Below are 25705 nucleotides of genomic sequence, written 5' to 3'. Positions count from 1 at the left end.
AAGTTTGTGTTACCGGCTCGATTTTCGAACGTGGGAGCCAATCGGTACGAAGAACTAAGAAGGTTGAGCCGGCGGAGCCAATCGTCACGAGGGTCAACTCGAGCGGGAGAACGGACGAACGTGCAACCTCCCAACTTCACAAACCGCTTCCTAACAATCGTCAATCAGTAAACAAATAACAAACCCCGTTGCTGTGTTCTCGACGTCGCTTCCTCTGCTTCCAAAGCGTTTGAAGACGGAATCCTTCGCCGCCCCCTTTCCACAGGTAAGCCCTCAGGCTTGGAAAGTCGTCCGGCCTCAAGGCTCGGGAAGCCCGGGGCCAAGGCGCTCCACGGCTCTCAAATCCTCAATTTTATTTAATCGACCAAGGACTTTTCAACAATTTACATTTTAAACGTGACTTGACAAATGTCAAATGGGAAATTACGTAGGATTTAATTTTCTAGCCCAATTGAACTGATTTTAGATTAGATACAAGTTTATATAATTCTTAGAAAACGGAGCACAAAAAATATATTTAATTCATACTTTACTAATGTTCTACTTGATAATTTTCTTATTTCATCTATTTATTGTAACTACAGGACAAAAAATTATTCAAACACTTTTTTTTAAACTGGACAATTATTTGTTAAAAAAATATGCAGTACATTTAAAATAAAAACTGACCATTTTGAAGTCTATTCATTTATATTCTGTTTGAAGAAACATTTTTCATGTTGTGCTAAGAAATAATACTTACAAATTAATAAGATACAAATATTTTAAATTGTTATTGCTATCAGTTGTTTAGTTGACTTAAAAATCTGTGAAAGATGGGCTAAAAATCAGCAGAATTAAGCTATGCTCTAAAGGATCAAATTGCCTCATTAATTCAGCATATAAGGTATCGCCAAATAAACGTAAACGTTATCATTTGGCCGTACAACATGCGATAAAAACATGTCCGAAATCGAGTTGTTGCTGGGTGTTGGTCTGTGAGTTGGTGAACTTATGCTGAACTGACTTCACTTATTGAGTCGTCTTCACATGTGGTACTTGAGTGACCCAATCTGAGATTGGTCTGAAACTACCTGAATTCCATAAAAACTAGGATTTGCAAATATCTTTATGCTAAATTGGGTCGAGAGGGAATTTCAGGTAACGAGGCAGCAGACATGCAAGTTAAAAAGAATAACCCTATTTATGGTTAGGAGTAGTTCTCAGCCAAAGATTAACATACGCCTTAAAAGAACCAGTGATAAAGCTATAATGGGTATGCCATTGACTCATTGGACGAACTTCAGGGCTAAAGTAACCCTATGGTCATACCTCACAATTGTCAAACCCTATGATAACTTATGCAAATTATATATTCAAAGACAAAAAGAAAAAATGGACACATTTATTTATATTTATAACTAGATATAAAGATTAATAATTGACTTAAAATGTAAACACAACATAATAACTTGCTTCAATCTACTTTTAATCTAAGGTTGGTTGAGATGAAAAAGTTAGTATCGCGAGCGGGATTCGAACCCACGACCTTAGGCTCAATATGCTGCTGCTCTAACCACTTAAGCTATCATGACTTCAGTCCATTTGGACACAAAAGCCAAAGGTCGTCGGTTTGAATCCTGCTTGTGGCACGTAACTTTTTCATCTCAACCAAGAACTTAGATAAAAAGTATAATTGAAATAATTAATATTGACAATTAAGTCTGCTAAACATATATGGATTAAATTAACAACTTGTTTACCTTTATAGAGTTATTAATCTAGTAATCCTTTTACACACTTTATTAAAAATAAAGAAAATCGGTACAATTTCACCTTTCTTTTTATTTAAAGCATGGGTTTTAAATTGAGAAGAACTTGCCCAGGCTAACAGCGTCAATTACATAGTCCAAGTCCTGGGTGTGCTGCACTGCATCCATCAAAGAGAGAGTTTTATTGCTCTTACTGCACTAAGGAAGCATCAGTTAAGCTTCCTGATGAAATAAGGATGAGTTCAAAAATAGTCATCAGAAGGCTTTGTAAGAATAGCCTAGTCTCTACATGTTCAGGTTCTCAACTACTGCAGCAGAAAGGCAACTATTTGCTTCTCAGCATCTTGTTGTGGCATTTCAACAATAGGAGGCTGTTCTCTTCACATGTTTATGTTCACATAAAAAGTGCCGGTTTGCTCTGTGGCAATCAGAGGACCGGGACCCTGTGTGGAGAAGACATGGAGAACACTTTGTGTCATGTGAGTCAGTTATGGAATGGGGTGAAATCAACGTCCAGGCCTGTACCAAACTGATTGTCATACATAATGGATTTTTGACTGCTAGGAAGCTGTGGTCCCATTCGCTCCACTTATTAAAGGACTTCACGTTAATAATGCTTGACCTATAGCTCGAGTTATCACCTTTTACTTTGAGGATCTAGGGACCACAATGAATTAGCCAAGACTTTCTCCTGACATGAATCCCATACGACACTTATGGGACATGATAAAGACATTGTCCATCACCTCCAACAATCGTTGAACATCTAACCACTCCTGTCGAAGAATGGGATTCTGGTTCACAAGAAGAAATCTGATCGCTTATTTACTCGATGCCTAGGAGACTTAAGGTTCTCTTCGATTCCAGAAGAAGTAATTTTAATTAATTATTAATAGCAAAACTATATAATTAATTGTTAATTAAATTTTAACCTATCTGATGATTTTCTCGTGTTTTGGTGCATTTTCTTTTAAATGATAATAATAATTAAATAATTTTTATTCAAACTCATGAATTTCTGTCTCGATTAAAATGGTTTACATTAAAATAGGTTTGTTGTAATTTATATAATGATAAAACTACATGTGGTTTGAAATAAATAACAAAATACAACTGCCGATTTTTGAGTGTATAATTAAAATTTAAAAAACTACAAAATAGGGCACTATGAGGACCTAAGCCCCTTATGTTAACTGTAGTTGAAATTCTTCTAATTCGGAGTTGAAAAAAGTCAGATGCAAAAGCCTTAGTGGAAAAAGTTGAGGACTGAATCCAAAGATGTCTCTAGGCTATACATATCGGTTGTTAGACCCACGATAGCCTACACATAGGCGACACTGAAAGCAATGACCACATCGGTGGTAAAATTCAGAATCGTTTGGGACTGCATCAGTGCCCTTTCAGACATTGGGGAAATAAAATTACCCTTGTATGGGTACTAGGGCACTGAGGTAAGAGGGTAATGAAGAGGCCGACAAATTGGCCAAGGAAAGTTCAATGAGGACACCTGTTGCTCAGGACAGGGGCATGCAAAAAAGTTTACCAAAGGACTATTATTACACATTAAATTAAAACATAACATTCTCTAATTTAAATATAAAAAGCCTTTTTCAACTTAAAGAACAGTTTCTGATGCATAAATGAATAATTTACACTTTGTTTTAGATAACATTTATAATATAAATACTTAGAATGGACGAAGAATGGGATTTTATGGTCCCTTTACAAAAGGAGGATTTACAGAAAGAGGAAAGCGGACAGTATGTCGTCAGAGAAGTATACAGTAGTGCAGAAGCATTTAAGAGACTCAAAGGTGATTTTTTTCGCATAATTTTTATTTGACCAATATTGTTTAAAAACAATTTGATTCCTCTTTTAAAACGCCAAGTGAACTAAATTTTATAGTTAAAATTACTGGTATTTTTCTTTTTTAATGACTGTTGAATTATAAAGATGGATGCATGAAATCTTGTATCGTGCAACTTTACCTTTTGTAATAAAATCCTGTCTCTTCTTTTTCCACCTAAAGTGACATTTTTATTGAGAGTGTTTGGTGCTTTAAACATTTAACCAACTGAGAGTACTTACAGTTTTATTAAGTTTAAATAAAATGGCATTTGCTAATGCATTCATGTAGAATGCCAAAATTGCTACTACTGTAAAATTTAACATGAGATTTTTCTTTAAACTGTAATTGTTTTTATCTGTGCAGATGTCAAAAAAGATCTCAAAAACAAAAATTGTCCAGTGATTCTTAAACAATTTGACTCTGTGTACTCCATTTTTTGTGATAATGAAATAACAATTTTACAACTCCAGGAAGTATTTGATTCTGTTATCGAACACTGTAAGTGATTTTTTTTTTTTTTTTTTTTTTTTTTTTTTTAATGCATTATGTCAATTTAAAAAATTTATTCTTATTTTAGTGGTCTCGACATTGAGAGATTATGTCGAAGATGCTTTAAATTTTGATGACCCTTCAGAAAAAAGGCAAGCAGTCAACGTGATTAAAATGGTCTTTTATTTGTTTTTTCTTTTTATAAAAACTTATGAAGAAAAACTAGCAGTAAATGCTGACAATAATATTCCAGAACCAAAGGTACAGTTTATTTGATTTTTCCTTTCATTTAACAAAATTGGCGTTGTTTTTTTTCGTTTTTTTTTTCCTGTAGAGAATGAAAGGGATGAAGTCAAAAGTCAACAAAAATCTAAAACCTGAAGACCTTTGGGACTGGGGTGGTAAAAAGAAATCCATTTTTGTTGCGATGTACCCGGTTTTAGAAGCAAGGATATCCTGCCTTTGGCCAGACACTGTTGCAGATGTTCCTTTCGTCAAGTAAACATTCAATTTTACACCCGTTGCTCTTAATTTCATAATGTCACAATGATTTTCTAGTATGATTGGCAATTGTTGTTACAAGGCTTACGAAAATCCAGATATAGCTCAGGCCAAAATGAAACCGTTAGCAAATTCAATAGCGCACATTTTATCAATCCTTGTCATGCATTATAACTACGGGTTGACATTCACCACCAAGGCAATTCAGGTATATGTTTCAATATGGTAACAACACCATAAAACTAATTCACTTTGAATTCAGTTGATAAAATATCATGAGCACGTCGCCAGTGCGATATCTAGCACAATTATCACCATGGTTACCGAATACAAATTAATGACAGTCTTGCCAAAACTCCTTAAAGAGCTTGTCGACTCAGTCTCTGGAGGAGAGGGTGCAGGACTCGACAAGGCAATATCTACGTTGATAACTGATTTGGCAGAAAATGAACCAGACCTGCTGATCCCATCTGTAAACATTCTTTTAAAAAATCTAACTGTGGAGGTACAACCAATACGTCGTTGCATGTATTATTTTTATTTATTATCAATAAATAATGATTCAGATTTTGTATACAGGGTGAATCAACTTCTATAGTCCATCCAGTTAATTTTGGCGGGACATGCATGTTCTCCCCCCCTACCCTATTCTGAGACAATTCCTATCTTAAATTAACGTGCTAATGCTAATCGTTTTTGAAATAAACATGGAGGGCCATCTTGTTGTTACAAAAAACATACTCCCCTCGAGCGTCTTCCGTCAGGCATAACTCAAATTGGTCGATCCTATCAAAATTTTCCTTTCAGTAAAAGTGGCATAAAATAAGCCCTAGAATCTATTTGTACAATAAAAATATATTATTCTCATTTAAAATAACAAAGTTAATTTTTCCCAGCTAGATGAGATAGTTATGTTAAATCTGTTACCACCACATGATTCCTAGCTGAAATTAACTCGGGGTTTGAATAAGACCATTTTTTGCTAAAGTTAATCATTTCCGAATTAAATTGGTGGACTATAGAAGTTGATACACCCTGTATATCTGTAAACTACAAAGTGTACATTGCTTAAATTATTTACAGCCATATGCTATAAGAAATGCCACATTGGTCGCCTTTGCAGAAATAATTCTTTACATCCATGGAAAACAATCATCAGCGACATCAGAGGAAAAAGAAATGAAAATGAAGCTGTTTGAATTGCTTCACAACCACATAAGAGATCAGAACTCTTATGTTAGATCGAAGGTTTGTACACCAATTAATTATTTAAATACAGGTGACTTTATCTAGCTTTATAGGTACTTCAACTCTGGGTAAAATTAGCTGCACAACGTGCTGTGCCGATGGATGTCCTTCTACCTGTGTTGCAAACTACCAAGGGCAGGCTAAACGATAAAAGTTGTTTTACTGTTAAAAACGCCATCTTGTTCTTTACCACTGCTCTCAAGGAGAACCCGTATGCAGGAAAAGTGAGCTTTTGTTTAAATTAAGTCTAAACATTGCAATATAAATTATTTCCATTTTCAGCTCAATATTGTTGAAATACAAAATGAGCTAGTCAAAGAAAAATTGGAGCTGCAAGCACTTTCGACAAAGTTGACCATTTCTTTAGAAGATGCATGGAGATTGTTAGAAGGCGATCTAATTCTAGCTTTAACAAATCACTTTAACGAAAGTAATTTTTTTTAAATTTCATGTATAAATTATTTTAATTTTATTAAATCCATTATATTTCATGGTCCTATTGACCAAATAAATTCTTTCAATTAATTAATCTTTATTTAAGGTATTGGTTGAAATGAAAAAGTGTCAGATAGTGTCACGCGTGGGTTTGAATCCCACTCGTGACACTATCTTTTCCATTTCAACCAATATCTTAAATAAAGATTATTTAATTTTATTATTAATTTATTTATCTATTTTGTATTAAAGATGAAGACGAGGAACTGACTGAACTTCCATCGACACAAAGCGTTTCCGTCAAAGATGTGATGTTAATAATTAAAAGCCTAATACAAGAGAAGCATTTCGTCGATGCGTACAATCTTCTAAAACAAAGCGAGGTTCAATTTCCAACGTCAAAAGAAATAAGGTATATCATTATAAAAGGTATTTTAAATATTCTAATAAACAAAAAATTACAGGTGCAATTTAGAAACAGTAGATAAAGTTGAATATTACAAAGTGACGTTTAAAAAAATTTTCATGAACACCAATGACAAATCTGATACACTAACGGGCATTAATTTTTCCGATGAATATGAAAAACAACAGTCTATTGTTTCTTATAATGAGGTAAATATTTTATTTAGTCAATGAAAAAACTTCAATAAATCTTTTAAAAATAATTTCAGGAAACATACAAATTTACTCATCTTATTACTGAAGCTAGTAAAGATATTGAAAAGGTCTTAAAAGTAAAAAATCAAATTGAAATGGTAGAGGCCATCGATTTTTTCACCACAGCTTTCCAGTTTGGCATTGCTGATTCCAGAAGAGTAGTGAGGTCAATATTGACTCTTGTCCATTGCGATGTTTCTGGTATAAAGGATGCAGTGACAAATGCGTATAAAACTCTTTATCTTTACTCGAGTAAGCCAACACCCAAGATGCAAGCAATACATGTAAATATTTTCTTTCTCTTGTTTTTAATGAATGATGTTAATCAATTATTTATTTTTTTATGTAGGTTGCTCAAAGGCTTATTAAGTTGATAAAAGAGCTTGACATGATGCAAAAATTAGCCCTGGGTGAACTTATGTCACAGTGGATGACAAACAACGATTTAAACAAACAATTCATTCAAGTCTTGTGGGAAAAGTTTGCAGTGCAGGACAATCAAAATGTTGATAACCGTATTGCTGCTCTTATGCTTCTCGACCTAATGGCAAAGTAATACCAAAATTAAATAAGTATAAGTTTACAACAGGTTTTTTAAATTATAAATTAAAATATCCAAAGATTTTATCGAATCTGGAGTAATAATTATTTTGTAAACTGATAAAGCCAATTTGCAAGAAAAGAAAACACTCAGTTCCTTCAGCAAGCTTTAGTATAAGAGCTTCAATTCAAGAGTTAATACCATTATAGAATGGATGGATTGTAAATCTTGCTTCACTATCAACATGTAAATTCACTATTTTTGAAACCATAAGTTTCAGTATGAAGGGAGATGTTCATATTTGTTAACCATGTGAAAAGTTAATAATTTCAAAGGCTTGATGAAGGGGATATATTCATCGAAAGCTCGATGAAAAAACTGAATGTTTTCCTGCTCTTTCAAATTGGCCTTTGTGACAATTGTGTAATCGCAACATAGCCCTTATAATTTAGAGGCATAGCCAGTTCAAATTTGTAGCAAAAAGGATCACATGACATAACCTGTACAGATTTGTAGCAACAATGGATCACACAACAGGAGAAATGATTATTCAGAAATCATGAGATGCAGACTGGTGTGATGTAGGTTATTAATTATTAATATATTATTGATTAATAATATTAATCAAATTCAATATCACTAACATACATACATCATCATAACATCACACAAGACATATAATACAACATATAAAACAATCATCACATTCCACACATCAAACATTTCTACATAGTCTAATTCTTCAACAATTTGGCTTTGCTTTCCTTAATTATCCCCGTCTATATAATCCTGAAAGGATAATCAGGCCAAACCATTACCCACATTTTTTCTCATTGTCGGCTCCTTTCACCTCAAAGAAGCCGACTCATATAAAAATGCCTTTCTATCCCGGCTTTCTTCCCCACCCCATCAAAATCCAATGTATATATACAAAAAACAGCAATATCTCACTGGCACTCTCAACACGACACACCAGAATGACACATCTACACGGAAAACAAACACTTTGAGTGAGTACAAATACTTCGATTAAAATTTCCTAGCATTGTATAAATCCATTTTTTTTAAACCTAAAATTTCCTAGCATTGGATAAATTCACTTTTTTAACCTAAAATTTCTAGCATTGTATAAATTCATTTTTTTAACCTAAAATTTCTAGCATTTTATAAATTCATTTTTTATCAAAAATTGTCTAGCATTGTATAAATTTATTTTTTTAAATTGAAAATTTTCTAGTATTGTATAAATTCATTTTTTTCAAATCTTACATGGATTTGTAAAATTTAAACAATGTTTATAAATCCCAGGCTCTGAAGATGATCTCAATACAGATTGAAACGTTGGCACGATAAAGAAAATGTTTTTCTAAAACCTACGTCACACCAGACTGCATCTCACGATCTCCAAATAATCATTGACTAACGGTCACTAAACACCACACATTTCAACATGAGGAATGTTGGTGGGGGAAACTTGCATTACTTACTTAATAATTTAAGGATTTTTGGAATGAGGTGTCCGATATTTGAATTTTTTTTTATTTGTTCATTTTTAATTTAGGCCTGGAAGGGTATATCTACAACTTTTAATCTCTCTTTAATCTTCTAATTTGAAATACTATACAAATTTTTAACAAAATTATTAATCTTCTAGCCACAACAACTCCTTAGTTGCTTCAAATATTCCTGTACTCATCGAATTCGGCTTGTCTGATGAAACTACCAACCTTGCTATTGTTGAATATACGTGTTCAATGATTGGGAAATACGGGCTAACGAAAAGCGAAGGAAAATATATTAGGTAAAGTTTTCCCACTTATATTTACTCTTGTATTCAGTATAATCGTTGACATGTCTGTTTTATAGATTGTACTCGGACAACGCAATTTTTGACAAGGCTGTCAATTGCCTCGTGGCAAACTTTAACAAGTTTCCCTCCAAGGGTTACATTCCGATGTCCATCGCTATCATAAATATGGTGTTCAAAGTAGGCTAAAATAAATTCTGTTTTGTTTTTTTTTTCATAACAGTTGATGCAATTTATTACTTTCAGTTGTGCTGTTATCCTGAGAAGGTCACAGACAAAATTTTGATTTCCTTGTACAACAAAATGTTTGAAATGGACAACAATAGTAATTTAGGTAGGTGCTTTATTTTTCTTCTCCCTTTTTCTTGTATTTTTTTAAACATCTTGAATTCAATATCGGTTATTTTTGTTGTAAATCACTCAGGTACAAATGAATCACAAGAAAATGAAGACAGGGTGATATATAATGAAAGTTTATTGAAAAGATTACTCCATATATATAGTGAAATAATATTCAGGTGATATTATTTGCTTTTTAGTTTACTGTAATATATTTGAATTTAAAAAAAAAAAACTGTTTTCAAAAGGAAATTTATTTACTTGGAAAAAGATGTTCTAACTTGCTTGAAGAAATCAAAAACGACACATGACAATGACCACAATTCTGATTCCGATGATGAAGACGTAAGTAATTAATTTATTAAACATAGTTTATTTACTTCAGTTTTATTTACTAAGTTCATTTCAGGAAAAATTATATAGGCAAGATAATGAAGAGGCTGCAGCTGAACATATTGTATCTTCTACACAGCAGATTTGTGAACATTTGATCAACGACAGCTCAACATTAGAATTCCACTTGAAGTAAAACAAGCATAACTTTCTCAGTAATTAATAAATTAATTAACTTGGTCACATTTAACCTTTGTCTTCAAACAGAGAACTTGTAGTAAAAATATGTAAAAATTTCAACTCTGATACGGTGAAAATAAGCATTGACCTTCTTTCATCTGCAACGGTGGCTTTGGCGAAACTGATGATGGTGTCTCAAAACTTCTGCAAACAGCATATTCAAGTATGTTCTTTTTTTCTATGATGAAATTAAACAAAAAAAACTGGCTTATAAAATTTTAATCTGTTTTAGCTGTTCATAACTATGATGACAAAGAGCAAACATAATGCGGTGCGTCAAATTTTGGTCCTTGGCTTTGGTGACATCTTGATGCGATATCCAAACGTTGTCGAGCCATGGTCACAACATATCTACTCCAGGTAAATAACCACAAATAAAAATCCCATCCCTATTTCTTGGTTTAAACAGGATTCCGGTGTGTTTGAAAAAAAGAAATATAGAATGTAAAATATACCACCCATGTTTAATGAAAAAAAAATTAATCTACTTTGCTATGTTGTGCGGTTACAAGTTATGTATTTCTACAATATACAACACAGAGTATCAACTTCTATAGTCCACCTATTTAATTCAGAAATGATTAACTTTAACGAAAAATGGTGTTGTAAAACCCCAAGTTAATTTTGGCTAGGAATCACGTGGTGGTAACAGATTTAACATAACTTTCTCCTCTAGCTGTGAAATGACACTAACTTTGATATTTTAAATGGGAATCCCACATTTTTATTGTACAATTTTATTCTAGAGATTATTTTATACGACTTTTACTGAAAGGAAAATTTTGATTGGGTTGGCCTTTTCTGAACTATGCCTGATAGAAGATGCATGAGGCCTTTTGTAACAAGATGGTCCTACCATTGGCAAGAATGCTTGGACATGAATCTAATATTTTTTGTCCTAGTATCATAAAAAAAAATTTATTAGAATCAGTAATCCCATCTCCCTTTATCAATTATCCACTTTGTTTCACCGTTATACAAAATAAACTAAACTTCTGCCTTGACTGCTCAAGCTACATTTCAATTTTATTATGCTCAAATTGTACTATTTTATCTTTAAAAAAATGCTGAAATGTCTTTTTATATAGTAATTTACTTAATATTTACTTCTAAAATTTGGCCTGCCTATCCTAGCTGGGTTGGTCTATCAGATATTTTGGCATTTTTCCATCTTCAGCATGTCAATAATCCTAGCCAGATGATTTGAAATCAAGGATATAAGTAGGGTTATTCCTGAATGTCTTACTTAGCGGCATCATCTTATTCCAAAAATTGAAGGCTAAAAATCATTTTGCCAAACATATGTTGTGATGCCTTTTGGCCCAAGAATACCAACTCATGTTTGATATGATTTTTAAAAAAACATCCATTTTGCATCACTCATGATTCTTCTAAGTATTATGAATGATATATAATGGAATAATTATGTGTTCGTTTTCATCCCCTTTAGGCTGAAAGATCCATCGACGTCAGTAAGAAAAAATGTTGTCATTATACTGAAACATTTGATTCAAAGGCAAATGATAAAAGCAAGAGGTCAGATGTCAGAGCTGTGCCTTTGTCTTGAAGATTCAGACACATCCATTGCAGGTAAGTCTTTTTATTATGTTGATCATTTATAATCAGTAACGAGATTTTTTTTTTTAACAGAGATGGTTCAGAGTCTGTTGATCGATCTTTCTCAACAAGGGAACTCCCTTTACAACATTATTCCAGATATAATATCAAGGCTTGTAAATAGGGAAGAGCCTATAGAAGACGAGGTCTTCAAGAGAATCATGAAGTATGTTGATTTGATTATTTATTTGTTAAGTTTTCAAAATATTTTTTTTTTTTCAGGTTTATATTGAAATTGATAAGTAAAGAAAGACAAAGCGAGCAAATTATTGAGAAAATTTGTATAAGGATGAGGGAAACTAATGTCGAGAGTCAGTGGCGAAATCTTGCATTTTGTCTTAACCAGCTCAGCTTCAACGAGAAGAGTCTTAGAAAGCTTTGCGACATCATCCCACATTTCAAAGAGAGGCTCATGTGCAAAGAGGTGTACAACTCAATAGTCGCCATTTTCAACACGGCCAACAAATCTGTGAACAAGCCGCAGCTGAAGGAAATTGCCAATGAAGGCCTGGATCTAATCGATGATCTCATCACTTACAAAGATGGCTCCAAGAAGAAAACACAAGCAGCAGACGAAGATGCTGATGGGAACGACAACGAAGATGTGTTTTGTACACCTAGAAAACCCATACCATCTATCACTCCAAGGAAAACAAGAACACGCAATCCAAAATCAGCCAAGAAAGCCAGATGATAGTAAATAGGGAAAAGTCAATATTCGTAAAATATATTGTATTTTATTATAAATTAATTGCCTACATATGTTCTAAAAAAATTTCTAAATTATACTAAGCATTAAATAATTTATTTCATGTATATTAAATATTTTAATGGAGCTGCAACACAAGAGATATCAGTCCCCAGTGTTCCAGGGTTTTTCCATTGAAAACACCCTTTAGGAAGTACATAGAGACCAAATTCAGGGCAGCTGAGATTCGAACCCAAGACTTTCTAATGATGAGTTACCGTGTCAATGCCTTAACCATTGCAGCTTCCGGCACTCTTTTTAAATTTATTTAACAGAATATTTTATCGGTTAAAACAAAACAAAAATGTTAAATTCATATCATTGCTTTCAAAATTATTACTTTCATATTTACTCTGCTGTTAAATTTTGTTATATGTGTCAAACATCTATTTTGTGTGCAATTTGGTATTAAATTACTACAAGACTACAATTATCACAGACTTCCCAATCGTGCCATTTTGATTTTGTACAGTACTACTGAGTGAATGCATTATTAAAAATTAGAAATGATGAAGGTGGGGTAAGTAGATTCACTTTTTGCAAAATATGGTTCTACTCACAAATTGTTGTTTACAACCATCAGGAATCCAGAGGAATCCAAAGTAAACAACAACCATATTTTACAAAAAGTTTTACTAAAAAAGTACTATCGCTGTCTCTGGTTAGTTACAAATTTACAAGGGGATATAAATCGCCCTGTAGAATTCAGCCATTTTTTTTTTTTTTTCGATTTTCTATAAGTCCTCTGGGCTATAAGACGATTTCCAAGGAATCCCCAACGGCAAGAACGCACTTTGTGTTGCTCACTTTTGACAGGTAAATTCCAAATTTCAGCTTTCCTTGCATTGATGCGGACAGTGTGGTCAGTGGCTCTTTCGTTTTCTTCCCGGTGTCTTGATTTATGCAAATCATCTGACAACGACTGCACAGCCCATCGACCTACAATCATGTCATCAATGAGATGAAAATTTCAAACAAATTTGATAAAGATCTACATTGAATAACGTTCCGCCAATTTTAACTTGCTGCCATTCCTGCTCTTCAAATTCATTCTTCAAGCCTGTCACTACAAAGTTGCATCGGAATCTGTGTATCATACTTTCCTAAAAGAAAAGCAAATAATGAAAGTTGGTAGTTTTTTATTTTAACATGGATATGTTTTTGGGCTGAAAAGAATAGACATTTTTTATGAGGATCATTTGTGCACATAGGTTGGATTAGATAAGGCTAGAGCTAGGGACAAATTATGATGGGTTAGATTAGGATGAGGGACAGGTTAATTGAAATGGTAAATGGTGGAGTGAGTGTGTTATTCAATCTTTTTACAAAGAAGGGATAGGTTAGGGCTTGTGCTAGGTTCGGGTCAGGGTTAGGTTAGGGCTTGTGCTGGGTTAGGGTTAGGTTAGGGCTTGTGCTAGGTTCGGGTCAGGGTTAGGTTAGGGCTTGTGCTAGGGATGGGCAGGGTTAGGTTAGGGCATGTGCTAGGTTCGGGTTCGGGTTAGGGTTAGGTTAGGGCTTGTGCTAGGGAGGGGTAAGGGTTAGGTTAGGGCTTGTGCTAGAGACAGTTATAATTCATCTAGGGGTGGTTTAGGTTAGGTAGAGTTAAGTTACATATCCGTGATTCAATTTTTTCCATGAAGTGGAGAAAATATGCAAGTAGAAAAGAAAAAAATTGAGTGGAAATTATATAAATTTTTTTAATTTAAGCTTTTTTTTAGTTTTAAGTTTGTCAGGTTTTTTTTTATATTTTACCTTAGGACAATCACTGTTTTCATCTAAAAGCTCACCCAACCAGTCGACGCTTTTCTTATTGATAAGTAAGTACTGTGCCTGATTCACAAGGGAAAGTTCACCTAAATTTTCAAAACAAAAATTAAAAAGAAATCTCAAAACTTTATTAAAGGTAACACACCTTTATTTGTTTTATGAGCCCTTGTGTCTTCGGGTACCTGTCTAATCAGCCTAAGCCCTTGTTTACCGAGGACTTTTGACAGCCAATTAGCAACCTCATCCCCGCAGTCGACACCCTGCACTCTATCCTGGCAAACTTTACTTTGGCAGAAAGATGCCTCTGCTGTGCTCATCACAGATTGGTATTCTAAGTCAACACTGACATTTTCAAACCCTAAAATACAAAAAAAAAAAACATGAGAAACTAAAGAAATTTGATTTTATAATTGTTTTACCTTCAGAGGTCAGATGAAGTTTACCCAATGTCGTGTCGATCACAGGCTTGATCAGGCACATTCGTGGCTCCCTTTTCTGAGTCAAGGCAACACCGTATGAATTTGTAATCATCCACTGTCGATCATACCTATTTATTTATTTATTTTAATTAAGAAATAATAAAAGTTGCAATTTTAATGTTAGTCTTACATCAATCCTTTAGAATCCAATTCCCATTTCCTTACTTTGTATCGACCACACGATTTGATAGGATAAACAAAAATATCAGAAATATAAACTTCACTCTTACTACAAATTTACAAATAATTAAAATAAGACAATACAATTAATATAAAAAGCTAAAATAAAGTCTAACTTATTATATTTCTCCTCTAGAACCATTTCTTGTTGACTATCTATCTGTGGGCTCCAGGTCAGATTGTCTGAATACCAGTAGTAAATGTATTTCATTGCTTCAATTGTTTCGATCGGCAGGAGTTTATCCTTTGACTTTCCAAACTTCTTCTTCAGATTTGAAGCAATGAAAGTCCAAAGTGCGGGCATTTTAAAAACGGCTGGCTCTTTGACAAAACACTTTCGTAGGACAGAAATGAAATAGTCGATGTCTTCTTTTGTTGTGTAATATCCAAACGATACCCTTACTGAACCGGTTGGCTGGCCATTTACCAAATCATTGTCATCACCGCAAACATGACCAGACTACAATTGTAAAACTTATATTTCCATTTTTAAAACAATTTTATAGCATTAATGTACCTGATAATGCTTCTTGATATCAGTTAATGTCAGGCCTAGATGCCTCCTGCATGCACCAGGATTGCAAAAGCAGCCTGTTCTCAATTGAATATTATGTAGATTAGCTATGTTCAAAACCTTAACAAACAAAAATTAATTGTTTTTTTAAATAAAAAATAAATAAAAAAATAAATAAATTACCTCAGCATAACCAATGTAATCGCCGTTTGCCCTTAGCAAATTGAAATTTACAATATTTCCCTGTGTTGTGATGTCATCATAGGCTGAATCGGTATACAAATGGACAGCAGGATTCCCATTGGAGTGATGCAACTTAAGCAAAGAATTAAATGCATACTTTGCAAGGTTAAAACAGTACCTGAGACCAAAATAAAAAGATAGAAAACATTAAATATTAAAAACTTAATAAATGAGCAACTACCTTGAAACAGTGTCCATACTGCCAACCATATCATACAATGATGAAAAACCATGATTTAAAGACAATATTGAAAGGAAATTTAATGTGCCATCCTCAAACCTAAAAGTAAATACTGTATATCATAATTGGATACAATTATTTACAAACAATAATTAGTGTACATTTTTAATTTTTAAGTAGTAACATTTTCTATTAATAAAGAAAAAATGTTGTCAGTTTTAGATGGGTTTTGAAACATTTATACAACAACAAAAAATAATAAATCAATTTTATAAATTGTATAAAAATAGAAGAAACATAAAATCACAGTGAATTAAAGTCTTTTTCCCATTCTTCATTTTTGGATGTTCAAAATTTCCACAGAAATTATTCAAACTGCATCTTCTTCAACTTGTGTTCCATGTAGGATAACCTGTATATCGCACTGAATTTATAAAATTAAAAACTCTTGAATACATGTTGCAAAATCACTGAAAAACAACTTTTTTTCATTTTTTTGTACTTGTCTTGCCAAATGTACATTAGATAGAGTTACATTCATCCAGGTGTCTAAATAGAGTCTATTTGTTAATTTATAAGTGTAATTGTTATTATTCCCCTGATACTTGTTAGTTTACAGTTCCACACTGTTGTTGTTCCCATTCTGTTACACCTTCATCATTTTAGTTTTTGTTTTTATATCAATTTCTCGAATGCTCATTATGACGCATTATATCAAGATTTTCCATCAAATTTAGGCAATTTTTTTTTAACTAGGAACATTTGGATTTTATGGTTTGAAACTGTTGCAGCCTCTTGGAGTGTCCATTTTTTCTCTCATACTATAAAATGAAAATGATTTTTTTTCTTGTTTAACTTTTTCTCAAAGTTTGACCAATATTGTTTGAAAACCTGCCAAAATTTGATTTTTTTAAATCATTTTAATTGTGTGATCAATATTCTTTTTCCCTGTGATGACCTTGATGGTTCTTCTTCCGTTTTCATTATCTTCCTGTCCTTTTTAATTATTCATTTCTGGTTTAGTAATTACTTTATAAAATACATATATACGACTGTTGTATATCCATGCCATCTTGTAACCATTTTTTCACAAATTTTCTTGAAATTTTAGTTTTTTCTTTTTGAATTGGAAGGATTTCCTATTTTACACTTAAATGTTTTTGTTAATTGTGGCCAAGCTCTGCTAATGGTTTTCCTCCTTTTAATATTTTCGCTTCTTTAATAAAGTACTTTCTTCTCAGAGGTGTCATATTGAAGTCTTCTTTACCATTTCCTTTTCTCCTAGCTATTGGATGAAAGTTGCATAGGCATAAGTTTTTATAGCAATATTAATAATAAGCAAGAATATGACTTATTAGAGTTGTTGTTTTTTTTTCTTTTTCATTCTCTATTAAAACCACTAGAGCGTATAAAATCCACTTATCACATTATAAAGTTATACACATATCAAAAATTACATGCAAAACTTAATATAATTAACTATGAATTGTTATTGCAATAAAATTGTTAATAATTTGACATTCCAAAACATAAAAATGACCACAAATTTAATATGACAAGACCCTTTTGTTCTAAATTAAATTTCAATTCTAAAAACAGTTATTTACAAATGTAAAGTGGATATGAATTTAAATTCGTTCAAATTTTGATTAAAGTCAACCATGTTAATTTCACCATTATTTATGGAATGGAGATGTTTTCATTTTATTTCAAACAAACAAAATAGATTTTGAGCATTTCAGACCTTTGCTCTTACTGTTGAGGGAGGCTACAGGCGTGCGATCACCGATAACAATTAAACTTTTTTTTACTCAGTTGAAAAATATTAGACATTGACCAAGCTTTTTTGGCCTTATTTTTTAAACTAGGATAAGAAAAATAGAAAAATATATGACAGATCGTATTACATGAGATTAGATAATTATATAAAAGTCTAGAAAAATTAAAAGACACTTCCAGTAAAGTAGGCCAAAAATTATTTTTGAGAAAAACTATCAATTCATTTTTATCATCTCTTAAAACCATTAAATATTAATTTTGATAAGAAACAACAAATAAACATTTTTGGGCTAGATCAGCAGGGGGGGCAATTATTTTTCCTCTGATGTTCAGTGTTTCACTTAAAAATTCATAAACCTTCTGGATTTTATCCACTTTAATATAACTACAATTGTGTGAAAGCTGCATTTCTCTTATTTCAGCTTATATCAACAATGTAACAATTTAATGTCATAAATGAGAAAAATAAGGATAAATCCCTAAATGGTCAATTTTTTATCTTTAGTTCTAAATTTATTTACAAAGGCAAAGTTTGGCATAGTATAAGTAGTTTAAAAAGTTCTAAAAACTGTAAGTTTACAGATTGGTAAGTTGGTTCAATGTAATCGCCATTATTCAGAAATTGTGAGATGCGGTCTGGGGTGATGTAGGTTTCAGAAAAACATTTTCTTTATCATGCCAACGTTTCGATCTTTAAAGATCTCCGTCTTTTAAAGATCAAAATGTTGGCACGATAAAGAAAATGTTTTTCTGAAACCTACATCACACCAGACCGCATCTCACAATTTCTGAATAATTATTGATTAACAGTCATAATCACCACACGTTATCACATTTTTGTAATTTTTGAAAAAGAAATCTAATAAAATCACGGAAGGCAAAAGAGTTTGATAATTGTTTAAGTTTCCAAGACCAAAGTTAAAATTTGTATTGAGATACAAAAATCTAAACTTTGTTGACAAATGTTGAAAGAAGAGAAATTAACCTCTTTAAAGTTGAGCAACAAAAGTAAAATGTAAGAACGTGCTTTCATGGATGTAAGTTGAACGCAGATAAAATCTGAGGCATTAAGGCGCTTGACCTAATTTACTGGAGGTTTTTTTAATTTTTTTAATATATATCTAATCTCATTTAATATGAACTTGCATATTATTTTTTCTTTCTGTGGTAAAAAAATAATCAACTGATATAACAACCTTGAAATACGTGCATAACATTGGTAGAAAACAATTTTTTTTTTAATGTGAACATTAGTAAAAATGACATGTGTATTGTTCTAACCTAGTATAAACTAAAAAGGTTTCATTAAAATCGGTGATTCCACGTCCATAGCTTCCCTTGTGAAATAGTTAGCTTTTTTGAGTAACTTGATCATTACCAATCACTTTCCTCTTTTTATCCTCTCTGGGTGGTTCTGTCATATGAGTTGGATCCAATACTGACTCCAGTCCAGTATTGATAATGAGTTGCTCTTCAATGACACGTTGACAGATAAAAATGATCAGTCATGACCAAATTACAAGCACATCACTCTGCAGACAACATATCTCTCAAATTTTTGACCCCAATTACAAACTTACAAAATGATTCGTAGTGCTGATAGATTTGATTAATGAAACACCCAAGAAGATTTCCAATAATAAATGTCATCCCACATAAATTGAATGTCAAATAATTCAGTTTGTCTTACTTCTTGACGTCTTGAGGTACTGACGTATTAAAATGCACACCTTTCATGAATAACAGGTTTAGGAACGTGACGGCTCTGGCAGCTCAGCGCTATCAGAACAGTACCTCCGCCATAATATTTTTTATACAATACATTGGCACTTGTGTTTTTAACAAGAAGGGCGCCCAAGCCGGTCGGGTACCCGAAAAGTTTGTAGAATGAAATACAGATGAAATCCGGTTTATATTTTCCCAAGTCCAGTTTGTTTGTTGAGACATATGTTGCCGCATCTAGCATACAGTACCAATTACTTCTGCAAATATAAATTAACCATTAATTTTCAATATTTTTTAATAAAATAAGAAAAAAATACCTCTTTCCTGTTGTCCCTTCTAAGATGTTTTGATGCACTTTTTCAATCCAATCAAGTGGATATTTCACACCAGAAAAATTACATTGGGCAGAATAAACAAACAAGGAGTTCGACTTGAACCTGTTGAAATTTGTGTAAGATGTACCATTAGAGAATGTATCAGTTGCAGTTGAATGAGGCAGGCAATGGATCTTGGCTCCGTTTCCTGTCACAACTTCCCTCATCCCAAGGACCGATGTGTGGTTATCCTCCATATATACAAAATCTCCGCAATCATTTGAAAATTCTATAAACATAACTCATTGAAATAAAACACAAATTAAACCACAAGCAATCATAACCTTTTGGCTGCCACTCATCACTGTCAATTATGTCACTCCAGCAAAATGAATCTGCCACTAGCTTAAGCGCAGCAGTCGCCCCAGATGTGAAAATCACACTGTACTCATTTAGATCTGTGTTAAAGTGGTTCAAAATTCTATAAACATACATTTCTTTAATTAAACAAAATAATACATCTTATTAGGCTTACAAGATGAATCTTACTTGAAGCGAACTTGATCGATAGAGTCTGAACAGAGTTTGCTCGTAATACTGTTTGAATGTGGGTTACTGTAAACATTTTCAGTCAGATCTTTCAAACAGTTTGCTATAAGTGATGAGGGATAAGGAGCACACCCAGTATGATCTAAGTAGCAATATTCTAAACAAAAATTAAATAAATATTTAATTATGTAAAAAGAAAAGAAATGTGATGAAACATAAAAACAATAACTTTCAATTTAATAAAAACAAGACAACAATTAGACAGAGTGTCTTTGTCAGTGGAAGGTGTGAAGCTTGCCCACCAAAACAATTTAGGACTATGTGAATAACGCAAAAGTTAAAATTAAACCAAAAAGATAACTATGTAGCCCTGCCTGTTATCTAGGAGGGTTTAAGGCCCAACTACTTTTGTACATCACCAACCAGAGTCAACAACTAATTTATGTTTAAATTAATTAAAATTAAGAATTTAGATGATAAAAAAAATCAATATTTGGACATATCTTATTTCCATCTGTCATTATTCTATTTATTGGTGAACTATGTCAGTAATGAAAGTAATACAAGGTCAGAATAATTTAGTCAGCCATTGATTATATGGTAAAAAAAAATAATAGATCAAAAAATACCTTCTATCAGCTAGCGCTGAAAAGTATAGAGATGATACAGTTCTGTGTATGAAATAAGAGGAAATAGAAAATGAATACAATAAAAATTCAACGCTATGGCAAATGACTTTTGTACAATATTAATGAAAAATTGGTGTTATGAAATTACTTGTTTTTCTTATTAGAAAACAAAGAATTTGAGAAGCTTTTTTATTAACACTGATAATATGCTCCTTACATTCTAACTTACTATCAAATAAGATGCCCAAGTCTTTGACATAGGGTATAAGTTCATTTAATTTTCACTTTCTATAATTATTATATAACGAGTTAACTTGATAGACTTCACTGATAAGTGTATTGTCTGAATGTGTTTATATAATTCAGTTGCACAAAGAAATCAAATTTCCACAAAACAATTGTGCCAAAAGGATCGGTATAAGAGAAAAAAATTAATCCACTTTTTTCCATTTTCTAGATAAAAATATGTATTACATTACAAGTTAAGTCCATGAAGACTTAATGCAATTCAGCTGAATAAAGAAAACAAATTTCTACAAAACAATTTGTCAAGGGGCCAAAAATAACTAACTGTGTGTCATCTGTTTGGATATGAGCACCTCTGCTGAAGGAAGAAACCACAACCGTGTCAAAGGGACAAGGGGGTATACAGATTTCCCAATCAAAAATCCTCAGAAAAGTAATAAACACCTCCATACTATGTTCCCAATTATACATCGCAGGAATGACATTAACATTCCTTTTGTGAAAGTTGTCATAAAATTCTGGTACATAAAACTCCACAAATCCCTTTCTTTACGCCCAGTCCCTTAACATCTCATACTATTCCCAATAATCCTTCAAAGAGATTAAAACAGACAGTGAGACTTAACCTAGAAGGATCACAGTGCACGTACACACACACACACACACACATAAGTATTTATCATCACTGGATGATTCTTCACATTGCTAGAGTGTTTATTTTAGTTTTTCTTAAAATACCAGATTTTGTTTTAATTTATTTTTAAATTTGTACACATCAACAATTTTACTTGTGTCATATTCAAATATCCTTTGTTGTAAAGGAAAACCCCTGCACAAAGAAATAAAATTTCCACAGACCGATTCATCTGTCAAAGGTGACACTACGAAAGAAAAAATATAGTTATATAATCCTCTTTAATTTTTTGTGGCAAGAGGTTTTCTAGTATCTATCTATAAACTGGTATTATATTACAATATATTTTCACCGAGGTGAAAATATATTCAAATAATTTATAAATTCTTCCTACTCTAATTTTTCTTTTTTCGAAACATCTTTTATGACAGTATTTTATGATTGGGCATATTGCTAAGAAGTGCTACATATTTTCAATAGCTCCAATATGGCATTTTAATTTATTTATTAAACATTTTATTTAGTTATCTATTTATTAAATTAATGTATATTTAGCTTAGAAATTGTAATAATAATCTAGTCAAACAACAGCTCTGTCTTAAGACACCTGTTGTATTCTAAATAAATTTTCTTCACTTTTTATTTATTTATTTAGGCTAAATTATTAATTCTTTAAATATATTTAGTCCTCTGCCACTAGGAAGTACAATGGCCCTAGCCATTTTCCCTTGTATTTACATTTTTCCAAGGTATGCATAACATTATGTATTAAATAAACTTTAACTAAACTAAAACCATATGGCATAGGGCATAATTTTGCCAGTTCTGAGGTCTACCTTTTGAATAATTTAGTTGCAATAAAGCACCTCAAATTTTCAATATTGTAACCATAGAATACCTCCTATTTTTATCATGTATGTAATTATGTCAGCCAAATTGAACATTTAACATTGTATATACAACAAGGAATTTTGCTGCACTTCTAGTATTCTACATATTTGCTATACAACTAAGCTTAACTTTTTATAGGAAACATTTACATAATTACTATCGTTTTCATGAATATCATCCATACTGAAATTTAATTTGCATCAAACTCATATACTACATTGAACCAGCCAATTTTCCTACTTATAATATAATCTCTAAATAGATTTTTTTTTAATTTAAGTTGAAAGCATGTATGCTTCGTGGGGTTCATTGGTGTCCTAGGGATAGGGATAGGGACAAATGAGGAGGCCACAAGACCTTTCAATACCTGGACCTGAGTAGTTTCTAGTAGTAGTTTTTATTTGTTGCCTAATTGCTTTTATAACTCACTGGCAAACTTCAGGATGTTAGTCAACCTCCATAGCCATCCAGCGGCACCTTAATAGGATCTTCCTTACAGATTTTCCTCTCGTAATTGCAAAACAGTGTTTCTTCTGTTTGTATCCTATCTGGAGTATGTGCCTTCTTAGGTGCCCTGTGCTTATTGCCCTGTCAGGAGTCAAACCAGAATCCTAGTTCTGTTGTGATTACCTTCCAGTAATTTCTTTGTAAGTCTTACAGATGGCCCTTCTAAGAATCTCTTCACATGCCTCATGCCTGGGATGTTGCTCCATCAGGTTACGGCCTCATTAAGGGTGCATTTTTAGATTTAGATTTTTTGTGATAAGATATACCACAATAGGGCTCAGGGTCTAGAGAATCCATGCTCCTTTTTTGGCCAACATGTCCACTTTCTCATTGCCTCTATGTCCTAAATACCAGGGGCCCATGCCATTGTCAATAACTTCTTACGCTTTTTGCCTTTACCTCGCTTGAGGCTGAGGCCTTAAGTGACATCTGACTGTCAGTGAAAATGGCTATTTTCTTGGAATGTGTTCCTAGTTTTTTTATTTATCTGAAGTGTTCAAATGCTACAAAATCTGACTGGAAAACTGTAGAATATTTACGTAACTTTAAAGACAGATCAGTCATTGGATTGGTGACTTAATGAACAATAAATAAAATTTAAGAAAAAATCTTCTAGTAAGATTTATTAGTAATAAATTCACTCTGATAAATATACTACACTACAAATCAATTTTAATTTGTATTCAGATGTGATACAATCAATATCATAAAAACCTATCCAGAAAAATATTGTTTAAGAATGATCATAAAATGAAGTGTTCAAATGCTATGAAATCAGACTGGAAAACTGTAGCATATTTACCAAACTTTAAAAACAGATCAGTCATTGGATTAGTGACCTAATGAATAATAAATAAAATTTAAGAAAAAATTTTCTAATAAGGGGGGGGGATAAATCTGCTGTGAATCACACTGATAAATATACTACACTATAAATCAATTTTAATTTGTATTCAGAGGTGATGCAATCAATATCATAACAACCTATCCAGAAAAACACTGTTTAAGAATGTTGATATATTGATTACATTTAGCGTACACAATTTTGGGTTTTTAAGTATTTATGTTGTGCTAAATGTATTTGTTCACATACAATCTACACACATTTCTTTAAATTACTTTAATAAATTTGGTGCATATACATTTTTAAAAATATTTTTTTATATTTATACCTACATTTATATTGACGTATTATTTATTACATTATGTTGTAAAATCCAGAATTGACATAATTTATTTAGACGAGATGCAGTTGTATAAATATATATTCTTTCGTCAAATTGTAAGTTGGAAGTCTGTATGAATGAGTTGGTGTTCATTGATGAATTAGTTGAACAGTTATGAATGGAAAGAATAAAAAATTATAAAAAACCTTCCAGTTAAGCTACAAAACGAATTGGTTTTCTACAAAAAACAAAACAAAAACAGTGAAAAAAATGAACTTACCTTGAAGTCTTTTGAACTCTTGTTTTATAATATCCCTTTTTCCGGCCAACAAGTCGACGAACTCTTCCACCTCAGCCATGTCGAACTGGTACTGGTCACTGGTTTAGTGGTACAAAGTTGTGTGTCAACGATTGGCGTCGTGTGTTGCCGTGTTCAGCAAGGTCGGCTCGTAAATCGACCAAAACCGGTGGTCGGCACGAAAGTCAGAACGTAATAGCTCAATAATAAAACGATTGACGGGAACAACAACACCGATAAGACACCCAATATCCACATCAATCGCTCTTACGCATTAAACTGGATTATATAACTGTAGTTTTTTTTTTCTATCTACTATCTGGCGCCCTTTGACAGGATTTCTTTTGTCGCAATTTCATTTCGGTTGCATCAATCCGATCAGTCGTCCCTCAAATCCCACAATATTATATCTCTGTATGCCTGTCCTGTTCGACTACTGGCTCAGATTAACTTACCTCAAATTATATACTAGATAGTGAAAAATAAAGAGGATTGCATAGTTTTTGTCCATGGTATCTTCAACAGAGTTGCGAAATTTGTCTTCTTTTGTTTTCTTGTCTTCTCTATTGATTTCACTTTTATCTAGAAAATACAGTGATGGGCAAAATTACACCACCCTTAAATTTCATATTCATATTTTGCATACCAAAAAATAAGTTTGGCCAACAATTCTAAAAGAACAATCATTGAGTAAAGAACAAAAAACAGAAAATTAAAAAATAAATATTTTAATTAATTTACATGAGCAATTAGGCCGCTAAACATAAATGGATTAATAAATATGTTTAAAAAAAAACTTTTTCCCCCTTTAATACTATTTCCACTTCTGGCACAAATCATACTTGTTAAACCTTTGCATTCCTACTATTTTAATCCTGCGAAGCTACCTTCCCAAAGCTACTTTCTCCACGCTGGTGTACCCAAGGACAGCATCTGGCCCCCGTCCTCTACCAGGTGTATAAAGCTGACCTCCTAACCCATCCTCACACAACCACCCTCACCTTTGCAAACAATACAGCAATTCTTCAAAGTAAATCTGATCAAG

At 32.5% G+C, this 25705-nt stretch overlaps 2 protein-coding genes across 3 annotated transcripts; one reads left to right on the top strand and one right to left on the bottom strand.

The window, feature by feature from the left end:
• Nucleotides 1-12991, top strand: LOC106669370 (condensin complex subunit 1). The gene is made up of 25 exons (XM_014398800.2): nt 1-265; nt 3417-3564; nt 3964-4098; nt 4178-4350; nt 4424-4587; nt 4648-4798; nt 4853-5095; nt 5674-5838; nt 5892-6062; nt 6121-6268; nt 6526-6685; nt 6738-6888; nt 6948-7217; nt 7283-7485; nt 9129-9275; nt 9341-9461; nt 9528-9615; nt 9706-9799; nt 9869-9965; nt 10030-10145; nt 10221-10356; nt 10426-10553; nt 11644-11783; nt 11844-11976; nt 12033-12991. Exons 2-25 carry the CDS (start codon nt 3444-3446, stop codon nt 12502-12504), a joined length of 3927 nt encoding a protein of 1308 aa, XP_014254286.1. The 5' UTR covers nt 1-265; nt 3417-3443; the 3' UTR covers nt 12505-12991.
• LOC106669371 (molybdenum cofactor sulfurase) lies at nt 12604-25013 on the bottom strand. Of its 2 annotated transcripts, none has more exons than XM_024228735.1 (15): nt 24643-25013; nt 20290-20446; nt 20085-20237; nt 19744-20029; nt 19432-19683; nt 15923-16021; nt 15682-15859; nt 15502-15618; nt 15101-15444; nt 14935-15033; nt 14745-14872; nt 14471-14683; nt 14311-14411; nt 13554-13661; nt 12604-13497 (listed from the first exon to the last, which is right to left on the bottom strand). In XM_024228735.1, the coding sequence occupies exons 2-15, from the start codon at nt 20363-20365 to the stop codon at nt 13309-13311; spliced, it is 2343 nt and encodes a 780-aa protein (XP_024084503.1). In that variant the 5' UTR covers nt 20366-20446; nt 24643-25013; the 3' UTR covers nt 12604-13308. The 2 variants fall into 2 exon arrangements, with proteins under 2 accessions (XP_024084503.1, XP_014254287.1); XM_014398801.2 differs by having other exon boundaries at nt 12605-13497; nt 20085-20221; nt 24643-25008.
• Between the last annotated feature and the right edge of the window lie 692 nt (nt 25014-25705).

The sequence above is a fragment of the Cimex lectularius genome, unplaced genomic scaffold (genome assembly GCF_000648675.2).
Source record: "Cimex lectularius strain Harlan isolate CLEC.00 unplaced genomic scaffold, Clec_2.1 scaffold198, whole genome shotgun sequence".
NCBI classification, from domain to species: domain Eukaryota; kingdom Metazoa; phylum Arthropoda; class Insecta; order Hemiptera; family Cimicidae; genus Cimex; species Cimex lectularius.
Note: the sequence above shows the minus strand (reverse complement) of the source record. Positions and strands in the feature narration are given on the sequence as shown.